We start from the raw sequence: 15,631 nt of genomic DNA, 5'->3' as shown, positions 1-15,631 counted from the left end.
CCAGAAGCCTGCAGCCGCTTCAGGCAGTCAGAAGTAGGCACCACCCCAGGGCAGCAATAACACAGAGGTAGATTGTCAGAGGAGCACAGGACTCCTGGCTCCCTGGCTAAAGAACCACAGGTTGAGAGCTAGGGCTCTGAAACGCCTGACCCAACCACCTAGCCATCTCCCTCTCCCAGGCCCTGTTCCTGGCTGGAACTCATAACGACTAAGGTGCCAGGGAGGGCACCTAACCAGCCCACTTGGTGAGGTTGCTTCAGGAAGGTCAAGGGGGTGTAAACCCACCAGATCTAACCCAGCTTGGGCCTGTCAGCCCACAGCAGCCCAAAGCTTTCCCAGGAACTGTAGGCGACACACCTGGACAAGCCTGTTCACTCGCCTGAGACCATGATGTGTGTTTCCACACATTTCTTTGTTTTGCTCAACCACACTTAAAGCTGGACCTTAGTATGATCTGACAAAACCACGGTTCCAGTTTGAGTCTTAGTAGCATTAAGCATGCTTAAGCCTGCTTGTCATGGTCAAAGGCTTGTACTTGTTATTCTGTAGTATAGATTCAGTGCATTGTGCATTTGTTATATCTCTAATTTAAAAAAAAAAGGTTGGTTCAACACTTTTTTAGCACAATTATTACAAGCCATTGTGGAAGGTTCAAAGAGCCACCTGCGTCTTTGGAGCCACAGGTTGCAGACCCCGGATCAAGACATCAGGTTGATCTAAAGTTGAAGAATTTGAAAGTACTCCACAGTTTTCATTATCCTGACATTCTTGTGCACTAGTCCCACCATGAGCATGATGCTTCCACCACCATATGTGAGTTAGTGTGGTGTTTTTTAAATTTGAAAGCTATCTCCTCCTTCATTTATTTTAGTATTTTTCTCAGGTGTTTGCCTCTCCATTAGTAATTCTATTAAGATGCATATGTAGCAAGAGAAGATGATTTTGCAAAGTCCCATTTTAGCTGTTTTGATGTCCTGTTAAGTTCTTCTGGCGTATTAAGAAGCAAGCGCATGTGTCAGAAACCTTAGCTTACGGATCAGAGCAGCGTTGTTCAGGGGATGAAAATGTTGTGGCATTGCTGTTCCCATCAATAGGGATATGGGGGATGGAAAGCTTAACTAAGCAATCCCAAGCTTCCATAAATCATGACTCCATGCTATAGCCTCATTGTGTCTGTAAATGGGGAGAGTGCAGCTCACCGTACTCTCTGCTCCCGGTTTATTTGAATTTCACAGCCAGCCACATGTTTGTCATGACTGAGAGCTGAAGAAAATGGATCTTGTCAACAGAAATGAATTGTGAGGGATGTCAGGATGTCACCTGGGGTTTGGAGGGGCCAGGGGGTGTGTTTTGAAGACCCTGGGGATGTCTCATAAAGCTGCCAGATTCACTATTAAAGCCTTAACTGGAGCCCCATTGATGGGAGCTGTTGATGAAGTGTAATGTGCTTGCAGATGAGCTTGCTGGTTCCTCATCTTTGCCCTGGCCTACTGTACTCCATTAATCGCATACTGCCACACATCTGGCCTCTCATATGATACACAAATACCATTTTCCTTCAACTCCGCCTCCATATTTTCTTGAATTTTAGCTAGATGGACACACACACACACACACACACACGCACACACACACACATCTGGACACATTTCTGTAGGTCATCTGGGAAGTGACACTTGAGGTAGTGGGCTGTGACAGGAAATCCATACACTTGATCCATGAGTGCTCTTATGTCTGACCGGGGGAGAAAATAGAACGAGAGAGGAAGAGGAAAAGATGAAGGGTGGACTTGGAGGTAAAGAGAAAGATGAGGAGGAGGGAAAACAACGGGGAGTGCCTGTTTATGTGCTGTGGTATGGATGAGTGGCTTGATGTGGAATATCAGCAAACTGGAACTGAATGGCAAACGCAGTGAAATCATTACTTTAATTAGAGTCGTAATGTCCGCCGAGCAAACTGGAAAGGATGATAAAAAGAGAGCAGGGAAGAAGGCTAAACCTCCTATTGATGTTTGGCACAAAACATTATAGCTATTGACTGTGGTCAGTGCATTGCTATGTCCAGTTATTTACCTGAGACTATTTTTTAAAGCAATTACTTCAACATTTACATAAAATACGTTGCTTATTTGAAATCTTTTGTGTTTTAATTACAATTGCTGTGTCCTCTTAAGCAGATTATTTATTTTTGTATGTCCATCCCGTTATTGAAATGTTTAACTTCTAAAACACACTCTTCAGCTCTTCTGAGCACGTACATACATCCCTGCCCCTGTATGTAAGAGGCAGTCGGTGGATTTCTAGAATTACACGAAATGGTTGATGATATAATCACAGCAAAAACCTAGTGACAGAAATGTGATTTCATCCAACTGGTGTGACGACAAAATCTAATCTGCAGTACCTGGAGTGGTTCCTGTGCTTTGAGTACCTCCCGAGATGTTTGTCGCAATTTCAATTTGATCGAAAAAATGCTACGCTCGCAATAAAATCTCAGACGGCACCGTGTGGCCGTTAATCAGCATTATTCTCTTTCGGTTCTCACACATGGCAGCCTCTATGCAGCAAAGTCAATTTTTTACATTTTTTTTTGTCCTGACAGAGACAAATTACTCTGCACAGTTAAAATATTCATCCTACTTACATCTTTTAAGGTTATGCTCACTGTAATTCCACAACAAAGGTTAGCATTAGCCTTATAGTAAAAGGAGACGGAGGAAGTGAGAGGGCATGCACACAGACTAAAGGGACCTATTACTCCTGTTTCCATGGTAACAACTCCTTGGTTGCCTTGTCGCTGGAAGAGCCAGGTCTCCCTAGGAGATCAATCTGGTGTGTGTGTGTGTGTGCTCTCTAACGGTGTGTGTGTGTTTGTCTGTGCCAGCTCTGCTTGCTCAACCCACGCAGGCCTTCATTTCAGCCCTGAAGAGCCTGATATAAGATGGGTGTGGTCTGTTCCAACGCCGCAAGATATAAAATGCTCTTTCAACCCTTATATAGTCATAGAAGCCTGTTCACTCGCTGCTACAACTCGGCAGGGAGGAAGTCAGACTCCAAGCACAGTCGGAGTAAATTGGAGTGCATCGGTGACAAAGCTAATTTTCATATTTGATCTAATAAAGACTAAGTGAAAATAGTCAGATCCATAATTTCCATCTGTTTTTTCTTTTTAGCAAAATTTCAGGTTTACTTGTTTTAAAATTGTTCATGTTTCGAAATGTTTACCTGGTTTAGCGTACACATATGCTGTCCATCTGACCATGTCTGACCTAATTTTAACTAGCGATGTCTTAACGCAGTCATAGGTTATGATTGGATGCCACGTAGACAAAAAAACCCCCATTAAAGATAAACAAAATATGGGAGAATAGAAATCTCATACAAACATACAGGATAAGTGATTAAAATCCAATGGAAGAAGGCACATGAGGCACACAATAATTGTCTAAATTTGTATATAAAAAAATATCAAATATGGATGTTTGTAAGCTCACATAATATAGAAACAATTAAAGCAGAAAAAAGTAAGTAGGTTAACTGAGAAGTATAATTATTGTTCACCACCACTTTTTCACATTTAATGTACACAGTGGGAGGAAACTGGGATATGAAACCGGCTTACTAATCTTGCATTATAATTGTCATCATTATTAACATCTTTATTAAGCTGCAAAGTGAATATGTTCAGTAGAATAACAATTTGTACCTTAAAGTATAATAAAGAGTTTAGTGTAACTTCTGATGAACTTTACATGAGGTGAAATAATATTTATACAAAAGGCTGCAATAGAGTGTTGTTTTATTTTTATTTTTTTTGATGCACATAATATTTAATTCTTGCGGTGCAAATTTTCTTAGGAACTACAGCAACACTTTCAAACGAGACCTGAGTAATACAATTTTCAGTGAATAGGGTTATGTTGCATCTACAGTACTTATTGATTCTGTAAGAATTGTTCCCTAACAGCTTCGGAATATAAAAACACAAGCAATTTTCTCACTTTGACTTTCAGCTCTCTATACAAGCTTAAGCCACTCAAGTACATTGCCGTTGAATTGTTTTAGTAATCATTTTAGTTCCTTTGGTTAAAGTGTTTTTTGTTTTTTTTCATCCTGTGTTGGGCATTATTCTTTTTATTGTTTAGTCTGGTTGTTTTTAAAGGTCCTAAATAAAGTTTATGTTGGTTTCTGCTTAAATAATACCTATCTGATTTACAAATGCTTTTAATGTGCAACAATTTGTAATTTCTATGCTGTATTATGGGGACATAAAGAGGAAAAACTGCATGGGAGATGCATCACAAACTCCCTGCCGAATATTTAATATTTGCAAACCCTTAATCTCAGCCTTTTGATCTTTCCTCCTTTTCATGTTTTTAAAAGAAATTTGCCAAGGGCCAGACCCTGCTGGACATGGTGTGTGGCCATCTGAACCTGCTGGAGAGAGACTACTTTGGCCTGACTTTCATCGACTCTGATAGTTCTAAGGTATGGCACAGAAACAGAAACATAAACACATGCAAAAAAGAAAAAATGTAAAAAACCTTTAATAAAGTATAAAAGCTGTAACAGCATTCTGTATGCTGAAATTAAACTTTAACCAACTTAAACCTTTCAAAGGGTGGGTTGGGGCAGTGTATTATGTAAAATCTACTTTTCTGAGAATTATGTCACAATGTTAAATGGCACCTGAAGTGTTGCTTTGATTTTTTTTCATGCATATTTGAAAAATTCTTGAATCTTTTATGACAACCATTCGGGCGTGCCTAAACGCCTATTCCCACAAAACTCCTCCTTCTCCACTTATCTCAGCAGAAATTGGGAAACACATAGTGGAACTGTGAGCCTGCTGACCTTTTCATAGAAAGAACTTGTCAGTCAAATGCTACCAAAATGGTAACATGGAGAAGCATTCTTCTGACGGCATGCTGAAGGAAGAGTGTCGGAAAGAGCAGGAGCTGCTTAGAAAGACGGGACAAATTTCAAGCTGTCAAAGTTAATTTAAGACATGTTTGATATATACAGCATTTTTTATAAAAACTGAAGGTAACATACTTAATTTTGCTATAAAATGAAACTATGGGTTTGGAATATTCTTAATATCCCCTTTCAACTCTTACCAATGTGAGGTTGCACTTCATGTAGTTTCAAAAACATTCTACGATATAAACTCAGAATTGAATTAAGCACCAGATGTGTCAGATGATTGTTTTTACTTTATGACAAATATTTTGCTTTAAAAGTGATCTTCTTTCTAGCCTTTTAAGCTGACTCGCTCACCTGTCTCATTTTTCCAGTGTTAGAGCACTGAGACCCAATAACTCTTTTGACAACCATTGGCTGCTAGTGTGACACACATGACCTTTAATGTTTTAAAATGTGATCAGGCAGCTTGTCGTTTAAAAAAAATAAAACTGCACAGGATCTGAAGCGCAGCATAAAAGCCTTAGTGAGATAGCGAAGTGACAAAATTGAAATCGGCTTACGTTTTTAGTCCAAGTATTGGCACTTTCCATGATGATAGTAGTTTTTATTAAATCTGTAGCATTAATATATAAAGCTTTCAACAAGGGAGATAGATTTTAAAAGTGAGGAACAGTGAGAGTGTCACATAAATATGGATGAATCTGCGTGGGTCACATTTCTAAAAAGTCTTTTCTGTACTTATCAGAACTGGCTGGATCCATCCAAAGAGATTAAGAAGCAAATTCGGGGTAAGTGTTGTGAAAATGCTGTTCAGATATGCAAATACATCAAAATGTGCACACATTGTGTTTCAGAGCAGAGATCTTCACAAAATATCTCTGCTGCTGGTTTCTCCACAGTTGGTTTGTGGACCTTTGGGTTTGCCGTCAAGTTTTATCCTCCAGACCCATCTGTTCTGATTGAAGACATCACAAGGTAGGTCGGAAGTGTATTTACCTGTACTAAGCATTTTTTTTTTTCTTTGAATGCATTGAATGTCTCTGAAAAGGTATTTTAGTTTTTAGACAAGTACAGCTCAGAAATTTTTTAATGATGTGAAAAAGTTTAATATTTTCTCTTGCTTTTTTCAGGAAGTGAAAGTCCACCATTATTTTGATTATTATTTTTTTTTATATGCAAAAAGTGAAATATTTTAAGCTTTTTTTTGTACTTTTTATTATCATCATTATAATAAAAAAACTAATTTCAGGTCTCAGAAAATTTAAATACATTAACATAAATTATAGAATATTCTCAACAGAGATATCAGGCATCTGACAAACATGTTCATCTTGATGCACTCACTGCTTGGTTGGGCCTCCTTTTGCATGAATTACTGCATCAATGTGGAGTGGCATGGAGCTGATCAGCCTGTGGTACTACTGAAGTTGAATACTTTTTCAGTTCACTTGAGTTTTTGAATAAATTTTCTTGACAATCATTTCAAGGTTGCAGTTATCCTTCTTTCTAATTCACCTTTGTGCTGAGATAAGAGTCGAGGTTTTGGTAGTGGTTGATATGCTTTAAAAAAAAAACTGTTTTGCCTGAAGTGGCAAAACTTCAGGCTTTTTGTTTTGTTACAGCTCAGTGACTCTGTGTCCTACTTCTGTCAGTAGTCTTTCAGTTTCTTCTGCAGTTTGACGTCAGAGTATTTTTGTCTACCTGAATTTATGGGCACAATTATAAGAGTTTACGTGGCATGGGATGTTCTTGTGTAACATTCTTGTGTAACATCATGTGAATAAGAAATACTGAAATAAAAATGAGTACGGATTATGTTAAAAATTGTTCACCACCTGGTCTTAGCTCGTCTCACAACTTCTCAAAATTAATCCGAAAAGTGGATGCTTTTATTTTCCAGAGACCCGGACGTGCCGCTAAAACTTTGTAAATTGATGGCAATCCACATGCATGCAGACGAGATCTTTGTAGTTAGCAAAAATAAGAACACATTTTAAATCATTCAATCTTTGCTAGCATCGAAGCAAAATTTTAAACTTCAGGGCCTTTATCAAAGAAGTTGAAGGGAAAGGAAGAACTTGGCTTATTTCTGAAATATAAATAAGGCTGTGATAATGAAAAATCTTGTGTTGGCATATTGGTAAATACCAGTTGTGTTATATGCCAATAGTTTTCCTCTCTTATTCGTCTTTGCTTCCATCACTCTGCAACCTTTAGCATTAGAGGCAACATGCCAGTGAGCATCTGCTGCCAATAAACTCGGTCAACTGCCTAAATATTGCATTAGCATGAAAAATGCAGGCTAAAATCTCGGCATATATTAGCCAACTATTATTGCAGTCCTTTGTCATATGACTGTTCCACACACTGATATTGCAGTGACGATTAAAATGCGTTATATTGTGCAACACTGATTGTAATACCTGATCCTAATTTAAATTGGAAAAAGTTGTGAAGGCAGCTGGAATCAAAAATCTCAGGGCCACTTTGGTGATCAGCCAACTGATCCAGCTCCAGACTGCAGTCACAGTTCAACAGGGAGAGGCTTGCTTTTACTTTTTTCTCAAACTCATCATAACATAATTAACATCTAATTAACAGACAAAATCCATAAATATTTACATCTACTTGCTTTTTCCTTGAGGCAGGTATCGCATTCCTGGATCAGCTCTGAATCATCTCTGAAAAATAGATGGAATTTAAGACATTATTGCTTGAAATTATTTTGATTTCAAACAAATCTGAATTAGATGAGGCGCCCCAAAATCTCCTCACTACAGCAACTTTCCCCTGGGCAAGAATGTAGCTGCGTGATGAGCCATCTGCTCTTTAGATTTTGGTTTTTCTATGCGTCACAGTTTTGGGGCTCTCTCATTTCGCAGAAACATAATGGCTTGTAAAATGTATACTACATCATCAGTTCAATCACGTTTTTAGGGCAAATCACAAATCTAGCATTTCCTGTTTGGATATAGTAGCTCATGTCTGACGTTGAAGTTTGTTGATTCTAAAACTTGTTCTGCCTTGATTTTTTATTTTTTTTGGAGGGGGAGAGAATCATGCTGTTGACTTATTTCATCACTGATTCATTTGCATTTCTTTGCATAACAAAGTTGCCTCACAGCTCAGTGGTTACTGGCAAATTAACTCCCACAGACCTTCAAAAGAAACAGATGGAAGTCAAAGAAATAATAAAAATTTTACTAATGAGCCACACTGAGATAGCTGCCTCTTGTAGACAGACTGGTATGCGGGTTTGAGATTTAGAACAAAATCTTTGCATCACTTTGATATCTTGCGCATATTTAAAAGATGTAAAATGTTTATGTGCCTCATTTCTGTTTGCTGACCAGGCCTAGTTTCCCCAGAGCCACACACAGCCCTGGCTTTCTGATTCGAGATCGACTAGAATCAAGTTGCTGATTTTTATAGTTTTGATCATTTGTTTGGAATAAAGTGGTTTCTGCAGCTTTTATTTTCACCTGCCCTGCTGGTTCTAAGGTACTACCTGTGTCTGCAATTGAGAGACGACATCCTATCCGGCCGCCTCCCGTGCTCGTTTGTCACACACGCGCTGCTGGGCTCCTACACCGTCCAGGCCGAACTGGGAGACTACGACCCCGAGGAACACGGCCCGGACTACGTCAGCGAATTCCACTTCGCTCCGAACCAGACGCGAGAGCTGGAGGAGAGAGTGATGGAGCTGCACCGTAACTACAAGTCAGAAAACTAAATCTGTGATTACCACCATGATGCCAGTGTTTGGATCTGAGGAGTGAGTTTGAGGAGATAAGAAATGACCGATCCTCTTTTGGATCCATAGGGGGATGACTCCAGCAGAAGCAGAGATGAACTTCCTTGAAAATGCTAAGAAGCTCTCGATGTATGGAGTGGATCTGCATCATGCAAAGGCAAGAGGAGATTTCTCTTATTTCCCCTGCTGAAATCCTGCGTCCCATGATGTTCTTTTTTTGATCTTCTTTGACAATCTGTCTACCTTCCCCAGGATTCTGAGGGAATAGACATAATGCTCGGCGTTAGCGCCAACGGGCTGCTCATCTACAGAGACCGCCTGAGGATCAATCGCTTCGCCTGGCCAAAAATTCTCAAGATTTCTTATAAAAGAAGCAACTTCTACATCAAAATCCGTCCCGGAGAGGTAAACAAATCTATAATTTCTTTTTTTCTGTGGTTACAGAACCACAGAATTTCCACATTTCTGTGGTTTAACCAGAGTTCACTACACCATTACTGCATGCCCAGACTCACAACACCCCTCCTCCCCCTGAAAACAACCACACAGCCACTGATGCAAGGTTCATGGATGGAGAGATCATCAGGCAAAGAGCCAAGATCACTTTTTTTATTTTTTATTTCATGGGTTCACAGTTGTTACGATTACATCATTGCTCTTCTTGGCTGGTGCCAAGCACCATAAACACTTATTTCATGGTTTGGTAAGTGTTGCCTCTGTGATTTATCTGGCGCAAACCACCTTAACTGCTGAGGGCATTTTTTTATCTCCTTTAGAGCTTCCTCTGTGAAGACGGAGTAGTCGTTTCTTGTTTTTCCTCCTGTAATTTTAAATGTAATTAGGTTTTGGAGTCATCAGAGTTTTCCACATTAAGCTCACTTAAGTTATTATGATTTTCCTTCACTCCTTGGCCTTTTAGGATACTACTGACTTTCTTTTTTTCCCCACTGTTAAACTGTTACTGACATCCTTGCGGTGAAAACCAAGGCCGTTTTATTCATTCACTTTTTCTTCACATCTATCCTCTTAAGTTGGCTGTCACTTCAAGTGTGCCTTGAGGATATTTTTTTTGTATAAGAAGGAATTTTTATTCAAGACTGTCCCTGCTGAATTTTTTTTTTTTTTTTGCATGGAACAATAGGTGACCTTCTCACGTGAATGGATATCTCTCAGCCTTTGAAGACCTTATTGCTAATAACTATTGATTTGACAGTATCTTCTTCTCTGCACACCACTGAACCTTAGTGCTGGGTGCATAAATGGGTAATTTATAAGCTGGCTTTAGATGCCATTGCGCCGAGAGACAAGCGAATACAGTTGCACGAGTAAATAAAAAAAGGAGAAAAAGATTGATTTTTCCATTGCTGTGGAATAAACACAATTCATCCTGCTGCCATTCTTCCACCTTTCCACACACCTGGTTCCCTCACTCTCCTTTTTTTCTACACCTCCCTCCGTCCCCACTGTCTTCACCTCCTCCACTCATCTCCCTCACCACTCAGTACGAACAGTTTGAGAGCACCATAGGCTTCAAGTTGCCCAACCACCGGGCCTCGAAGCGATTGTGGAAGGTCTGCATAGAACACCACACCTTTTTCAGGTAGGATAGACAGATTCACTTTCTCAGCACTGAATTCTTTTTGCCTACTGCATGAATGTTAACGCTTGGCATGCTGCAGCTCAAAAGACTGAGATTTCAGACGTCAATCTATTCTTCGTAGCCTGACTTTTGTGTAATCTTATTAATCAGTAGTTCTGCTTTTACAAAAAAAAATCTTTGAATTTTCTTTTTTTTTTCTTTTTTTTTTTATATTTACAAATTTTAAATAATTTTGTGCTCTTTTGCATTTGACTCATTCAAGGTATTCAAGGATGAATAGCTACTAAACCCAGGAAATATTTGGCTCAAGGCACAATTTTTATCTGGTTTCTATGTGATAAATATAATATATTCAAATTAATCCAACTCAAAGAGACAGCTAGTTACTCAAGAAATTTTTAAATTGGGATACCAATGCATAACACAATGCCCATCAAGGAGGAAGGTAAGGGCAGCAAAGTCTGCAGCTCAATTGAATTTAAATTATTAAAAGGAAAGATTTAGATGGCAATTTATCTACTGAGGATATCAGGAGAAAATATTGTCCTGGATTTGCTCATACTTAATAAAATAGCACTCTATGAAGGGATTAAAAAGCTCTCTGTTCCCAGCCCAACAGCCTGTTATTCACCACAGTAATGAAAGGCTACTTGTAACTTGCTGCATAACTACTTCTAGCAGCATTTAGGAAAAAGTCATTTCTGCTCCAGTTCTGACCAGCATTAATACTCTGATAGGTGACACTATATATATCATTACATGCTATTTGTTACACATTTAGTTAAAATCTAATACATATATATTTTTTCAAAGTAATTAATCTATATATATATATATATATATATATAGATTAATTACCACACCTTCTAATTGAATTCAATTAGAAGGTGTGGCAGACCAAACTTTTGGTCTGTATTGTGTATATTTTCAAAGTAATTAATCTCTAAGTTTTTTATTTATTTCTACAGGTTGGTTTCCCCAGAGCCACCCCCGAAGGGCTTCCTCGTAATTGGCTCCAAGTTTCGCTACAGTGGGCGGACCCAAGCGCAGACGAGGCAGGCCAGTGCTCTGATCGACCGTCCCGCCCCGCAGTTTGATCGGTCCGTCAGCAAGCGGTACCTGCAGCCACGGAGCATAGATGGAGGTTTGAACTCCAGCTCTGTCCCTGTCTGTGCACAGGTCTGTGTTCTGGTTGATTGTTCTAAAGGAACTTTATAATTTACTGTTCCTCTGCACTTTCTTCTCCACAGCCTCAGCTTTAGGTGACAGTATGGATCAGCTATCTCAGAGAAGCTCTAGCGAACGCACACAGTTTATGTCCAGGGAAGACCTGGATCAGGAGGGCAGCCTTGACCTGGACCATGATCACTATCTCTATCAAGACCAGGACCAGTACACAGACCAGGAAGCGGAGCACCAGGATGGACAGAAACAGCCGATGGGAGCCATCAGCTCAACGCCCACAAAGGCTTTGGAGCTCAAGGTAAAAAGGTGGATTCAAGGCCAGAAACCGCACAGAGAACCATTTTCAGTTTCCACGGCTCCCAGTTGTCAAAAAGCTCAAACATGTGGATACAGTGTGAATTAATTATATCAATTCTCGAGAAAGTTCTCATTAGCTATCGCCTGTCAGTCTGAAGTGGAGATGAAATGATCCACTGAGTAAAACACTGCGACTCTAAGAACCTTGGAGAAGCTTTGAGAGCGCCATTGAAATACCATTTGAAAAGCTTTCTGCAATTTTGCCCATCGGTTTTAAAATACTGCATGAACTTCTCATTTTCTCCTTCACAATCCTTTTTATTAAAGACACTAATCACCATCCTTATTCTTCTCTTCTCAGCCTAATATCCTATATGCTTATAGGACCTTTTAAGTCTTCTCTGCTCACTATTTTTTTTTTGTCTAACTTGACTTCTTTGCTGCAGATAGTATTTGTCACACATGCACCCTGCTTCATGAATCATCTTCTCTTGCTGCTGCGCTCCTTAACATACCTCACTAACCTCAGCTCCGTTTCTCCTACATTTCCATCCTCTACCTTGTCCTTGCACCCAGGATGAGGAGCCAGGCATTCCTATAGACACGAAACCAGAGGTATTTTGGTCACGTATCTTTGTATCTTTTTGTGGCTGTTTTTAGGTCATGCTATGTTACTCTGTGCTTAAGCAGTTAAATGCCTGTGGAAATATTTCTGTTTGGGTCTGTATGTCCAGGATTCAACTAACTAGAATCTGTGGAAGCTGCATGAACTGATGTTCAGAAGAACAACAACAAAAGAAAATATTGATACAGACTTATTTACATTTCTCTTTACATTTTTTTTTCTCCCTGCGGCATAAGAGTTTCATTGGAAAGCAAAAAGATTCCAACAAATTAATAATGTTTATGCCATAAATTCAGCAGTGGGCATCTTGACCGGGGTTTGTGTTCATTTCTAATGAAGCAAAACTGGCTTTGTCGACATGTACTGTTAAGTCATTTAGTTGCAAGTTCAGCGCCTTGCAAAACTATTTGTCTCGTCTTCCACTTTTTTCTCATGCAACAACTACAAACTAAAGATTTTAATAGGATCTTATGTGATAGACCGACACAAAGCAGTGCAAAATTTTGCAGTGTGAGGGAAATGATTGATCTGTTTCAAAATAACTTGCAAGCAAAATCATGAATTTTTAGTCAACAGTGCGACATGTTTGCTCTGACATTGTCTAGCTCATGAATCCAGTTAATTTGTGTGTAGTTTATTCTCAGTATTAAAACAGTTGTCTTTGTAGAGCACTTGTGTTTTTACTTGAGCAAAAATGAACAATTAAGGCTAGGTTACTAAACAATTTTTTATGTTTTCAGCGTCTCTCTGAGTATTGTGTGATCAGTTGCAAAAGAAAAAAAGGAAACGGTTTGACCACCAAGAGATGGGTTAAAAAGTAAGACTGACCTAAACATGAATCAGAAACACAGCTGAGAGAGTTATGAGTTGGGGGAGAACTAAAATCGGAAGCTCAAACAACAAAGAGAAAAACGTGCAAATCAGTCAGAGGAAGGAATTTGGTGAACTCTGCATTAGAACTTTAAACATTGCATGAATATAAAACAGTTTTTTAAAAAATCGTATGAAATGGTGTAGTCATGTGCTGAAATGGTCCAAAGTCTAGACCTAAATCCAATAGAGAATCTGTGGCAAGACCTTGGGTGTTTTTCACAGGCGCCCTCGGTCCAATCTGACTCAGTTTATGCTATTTTGTATTGAAGATTTAAATCCCGCCACACACTTTTTAGAATTTAAATTTTAAAAGCATTTTAAAACGCTCATCTTTTTCCTTCTACTTGCACAATATTCAATACTTTGTCTTAGTCTGTCACTTAAGTACATGTAAAATTATGCTTGTAACATGTCAAGATATGAAAAAAGTAGAAGGACCGTGAATATTTTGCCAAGGCTCTGTGTGTGTTGTCGTCTCTTGTCGGACAAATGACCATTCGATTAGCACATTATCGGACTTCTCATTTTGTGGTTTGCTCTCATCAAATTGTTGGATAAAGAAGCACGGGAATAATCCTCTCTCAAACACTCGGATCAATAAGCGACTGCATTAATTATCGTTTGGCTGACACTGAAATGGATTGTCCCTGTCTTCTTGGCAGAACATTATTCAGCTTAACAGTCTTGAGTCAGAAGTCCTCCCTCTGCTGCCAGATGGTGCCAGCTGTTTCTGTCTGTCACCCTGGCTGCCCGTTTGCCTGTTTTCACTCACCTGCTGCATTTTACCTCTTTGTCTCTGCACACATCTGTTCCCGCACGTCGCCCCTAAAACTCTGCTGCTTTGCCCCTAAAACCGCTCACTCCACCTTGCTCGCTCGCACCGCCCCTCCCCACCTCATCTATCGGACCAGAATGTGGTGCACCTTCGGCCCAAACAGGAGGTACTGCTTGTCCTCTTATTTCTGGCATGTGCTATGTATGAACGTCGTCGGGAGTTCTGTGTTGACGAGTTTACGTCTGCATCTTTCACTTGTCAGAACACAGCACGATAAAAGGAAGTCCAATTTAAAGCTCTATCACTGTGGTGCACGTAGTTATTTAATGCATCACTTACAAAAACATCAATTACAAAAGATGTTTACTTTTATGTTAATTCTGGCTGCTATATTAAAAGTGGATTTTATTTAGTCTGCAATGGTACATAGTGAAGCCATATCAGTCATTGGTCATGTATTAAATGCATATAGTTTGCATATTTCTTGAAGAACATGATTCAACGACCTCTGTCGTTTTAAACGTGATATAAAATTAAAGTTTCAGTTGAGAAAATGGAAGTTCTGTTTTTTTTTTTTTTAACAAATCAAATATATTTAGCTGAGCTTAGACATGCTAACTGTGTTCCCATTTATAGCAAGCTGGGTTAATTTTTGTTCATGTTGTCCTTTGCTGTCCGAGCAGCAGTTTCTGGATAAGCCAGAGGACGTCTTGCAGAAACACCAGGCCAGCATCAACGAGCTGAAGAGAGCTTTGAAGCAACCCAACACCAAGAAGGCGCCAAGAGAGAAACGCCTGCCTTCAGAAACTCCTCCTGCAGGAACCCCGGAACGGAAAACGGTGAGACTCACTTCCTACCCTTAGCACTCACTGTACGCCTTTTATTTCTTAATCATGTTATTTCAACCAACTCACAAAAGTCATCTGTTCACATTAATTGCAGGTGTACATGTCCAAAACTGTCACAACTCATTGTTACAGCACTGATTCAACTAAAATCTCACTCGTAGTATTTTGCTGGATTAGACATTTTAAATTGAAACCAAATCTCTGTCTTCTTTTAATGAAGCCTTGAAGAACATGATAAAGTTTTTGAATGCCTGTAAGTTGTTAATTAAGTATTTGCTGAATTAATCACCAAGTCCCTGCTGTGTCAGCCACCTTAAGGGTTCAGCAGGCTGTGGTGAGTAAATCTTCATTAGTGCAGAGTATTGCAGCCTCATACTGAGTCCTTTTAGGGTTTGGCCACCACTGCTATTGTACAGTTTATAACAGTTTCTTAAGTCTTGGGGGAAAAAAATTGTATTTGTAGTTCACAAAATGCCATGGCAGCTGGGGTATTGGTAAAGATTTCACTGTGACTACTAGAATAACTCCAACACACACGTGGCGCTGTAATTATTTTCTTCAGCCACATCTCTTGATATACCATATGAATGAAACACAAATATATTGGTGAGGGTGTCAGGCCAAGCTGTTTCTTATAATATCAAAAGAAATATTACCTCAATCAAAATGAAAATGAATGAATGAAAATGAGGGAAATTTTTAAACTTGAAACATTTTCTTTTTTTTGCCAAAGACGTCATGATAAACCC

At 39.3% G+C, this 15,631-nt stretch overlaps 1 protein-coding gene across 8 annotated transcripts in view; it reads left to right on the top strand.

The window, feature by feature from the left end:
• Positions 1-15,631, top strand: part of si:dkey-178k16.1 (band 4.1-like protein 1) — a 43,276-nt gene that overhangs the window by 17,143 nt on the left and 10,502 nt on the right. For 3 of the 8 annotated variants that reach the window (XM_044125662.1, XM_044125625.1, XM_044125670.1), the window contains exons 4-15: positions 4,383-4,487; positions 5,671-5,713; positions 5,825-5,900; positions 8,427-8,645; positions 8,749-8,836; positions 8,932-9,084; positions 10,182-10,279; positions 11,248-11,423; positions 11,530-11,762; positions 12,338-12,376; positions 14,171-14,200; positions 14,718-14,873. In XM_044125662.1, the coding sequence (XP_043981597.1) occupies positions 4,383-4,487; positions 5,671-5,713; positions 5,825-5,900; positions 8,427-8,645; positions 8,749-8,836; positions 8,932-9,084; positions 10,182-10,279; positions 11,248-11,423; positions 11,530-11,762; positions 12,338-12,376; positions 14,171-14,200; positions 14,718-14,873 (1,416 nt within the window). The remainder of the gene's footprint in view (positions 1-4,382; positions 4,488-5,670; positions 5,714-5,824; positions 5,901-8,426; positions 8,646-8,748; positions 8,837-8,931; positions 9,085-10,181; positions 10,280-11,247; positions 11,424-11,529; positions 11,763-12,337; positions 12,377-14,170; positions 14,201-14,717; positions 14,874-15,631) is intronic. The other 5 variants (XM_044125634.1, XM_044125687.1, XM_044125652.1 and 2 more) reach the window with 3 other exon arrangements.

Source organism: Gambusia affinis, linkage group LG01, assembly GCF_019740435.1.
Source record: "Gambusia affinis linkage group LG01, SWU_Gaff_1.0, whole genome shotgun sequence".
Lineage (NCBI taxonomy): Eukaryota > Metazoa > Chordata > Actinopteri > Cyprinodontiformes > Poeciliidae > Gambusia > Gambusia affinis.
Note: the sequence above shows the minus strand (reverse complement) of the source record. Positions and strands in the feature narration are given on the sequence as shown.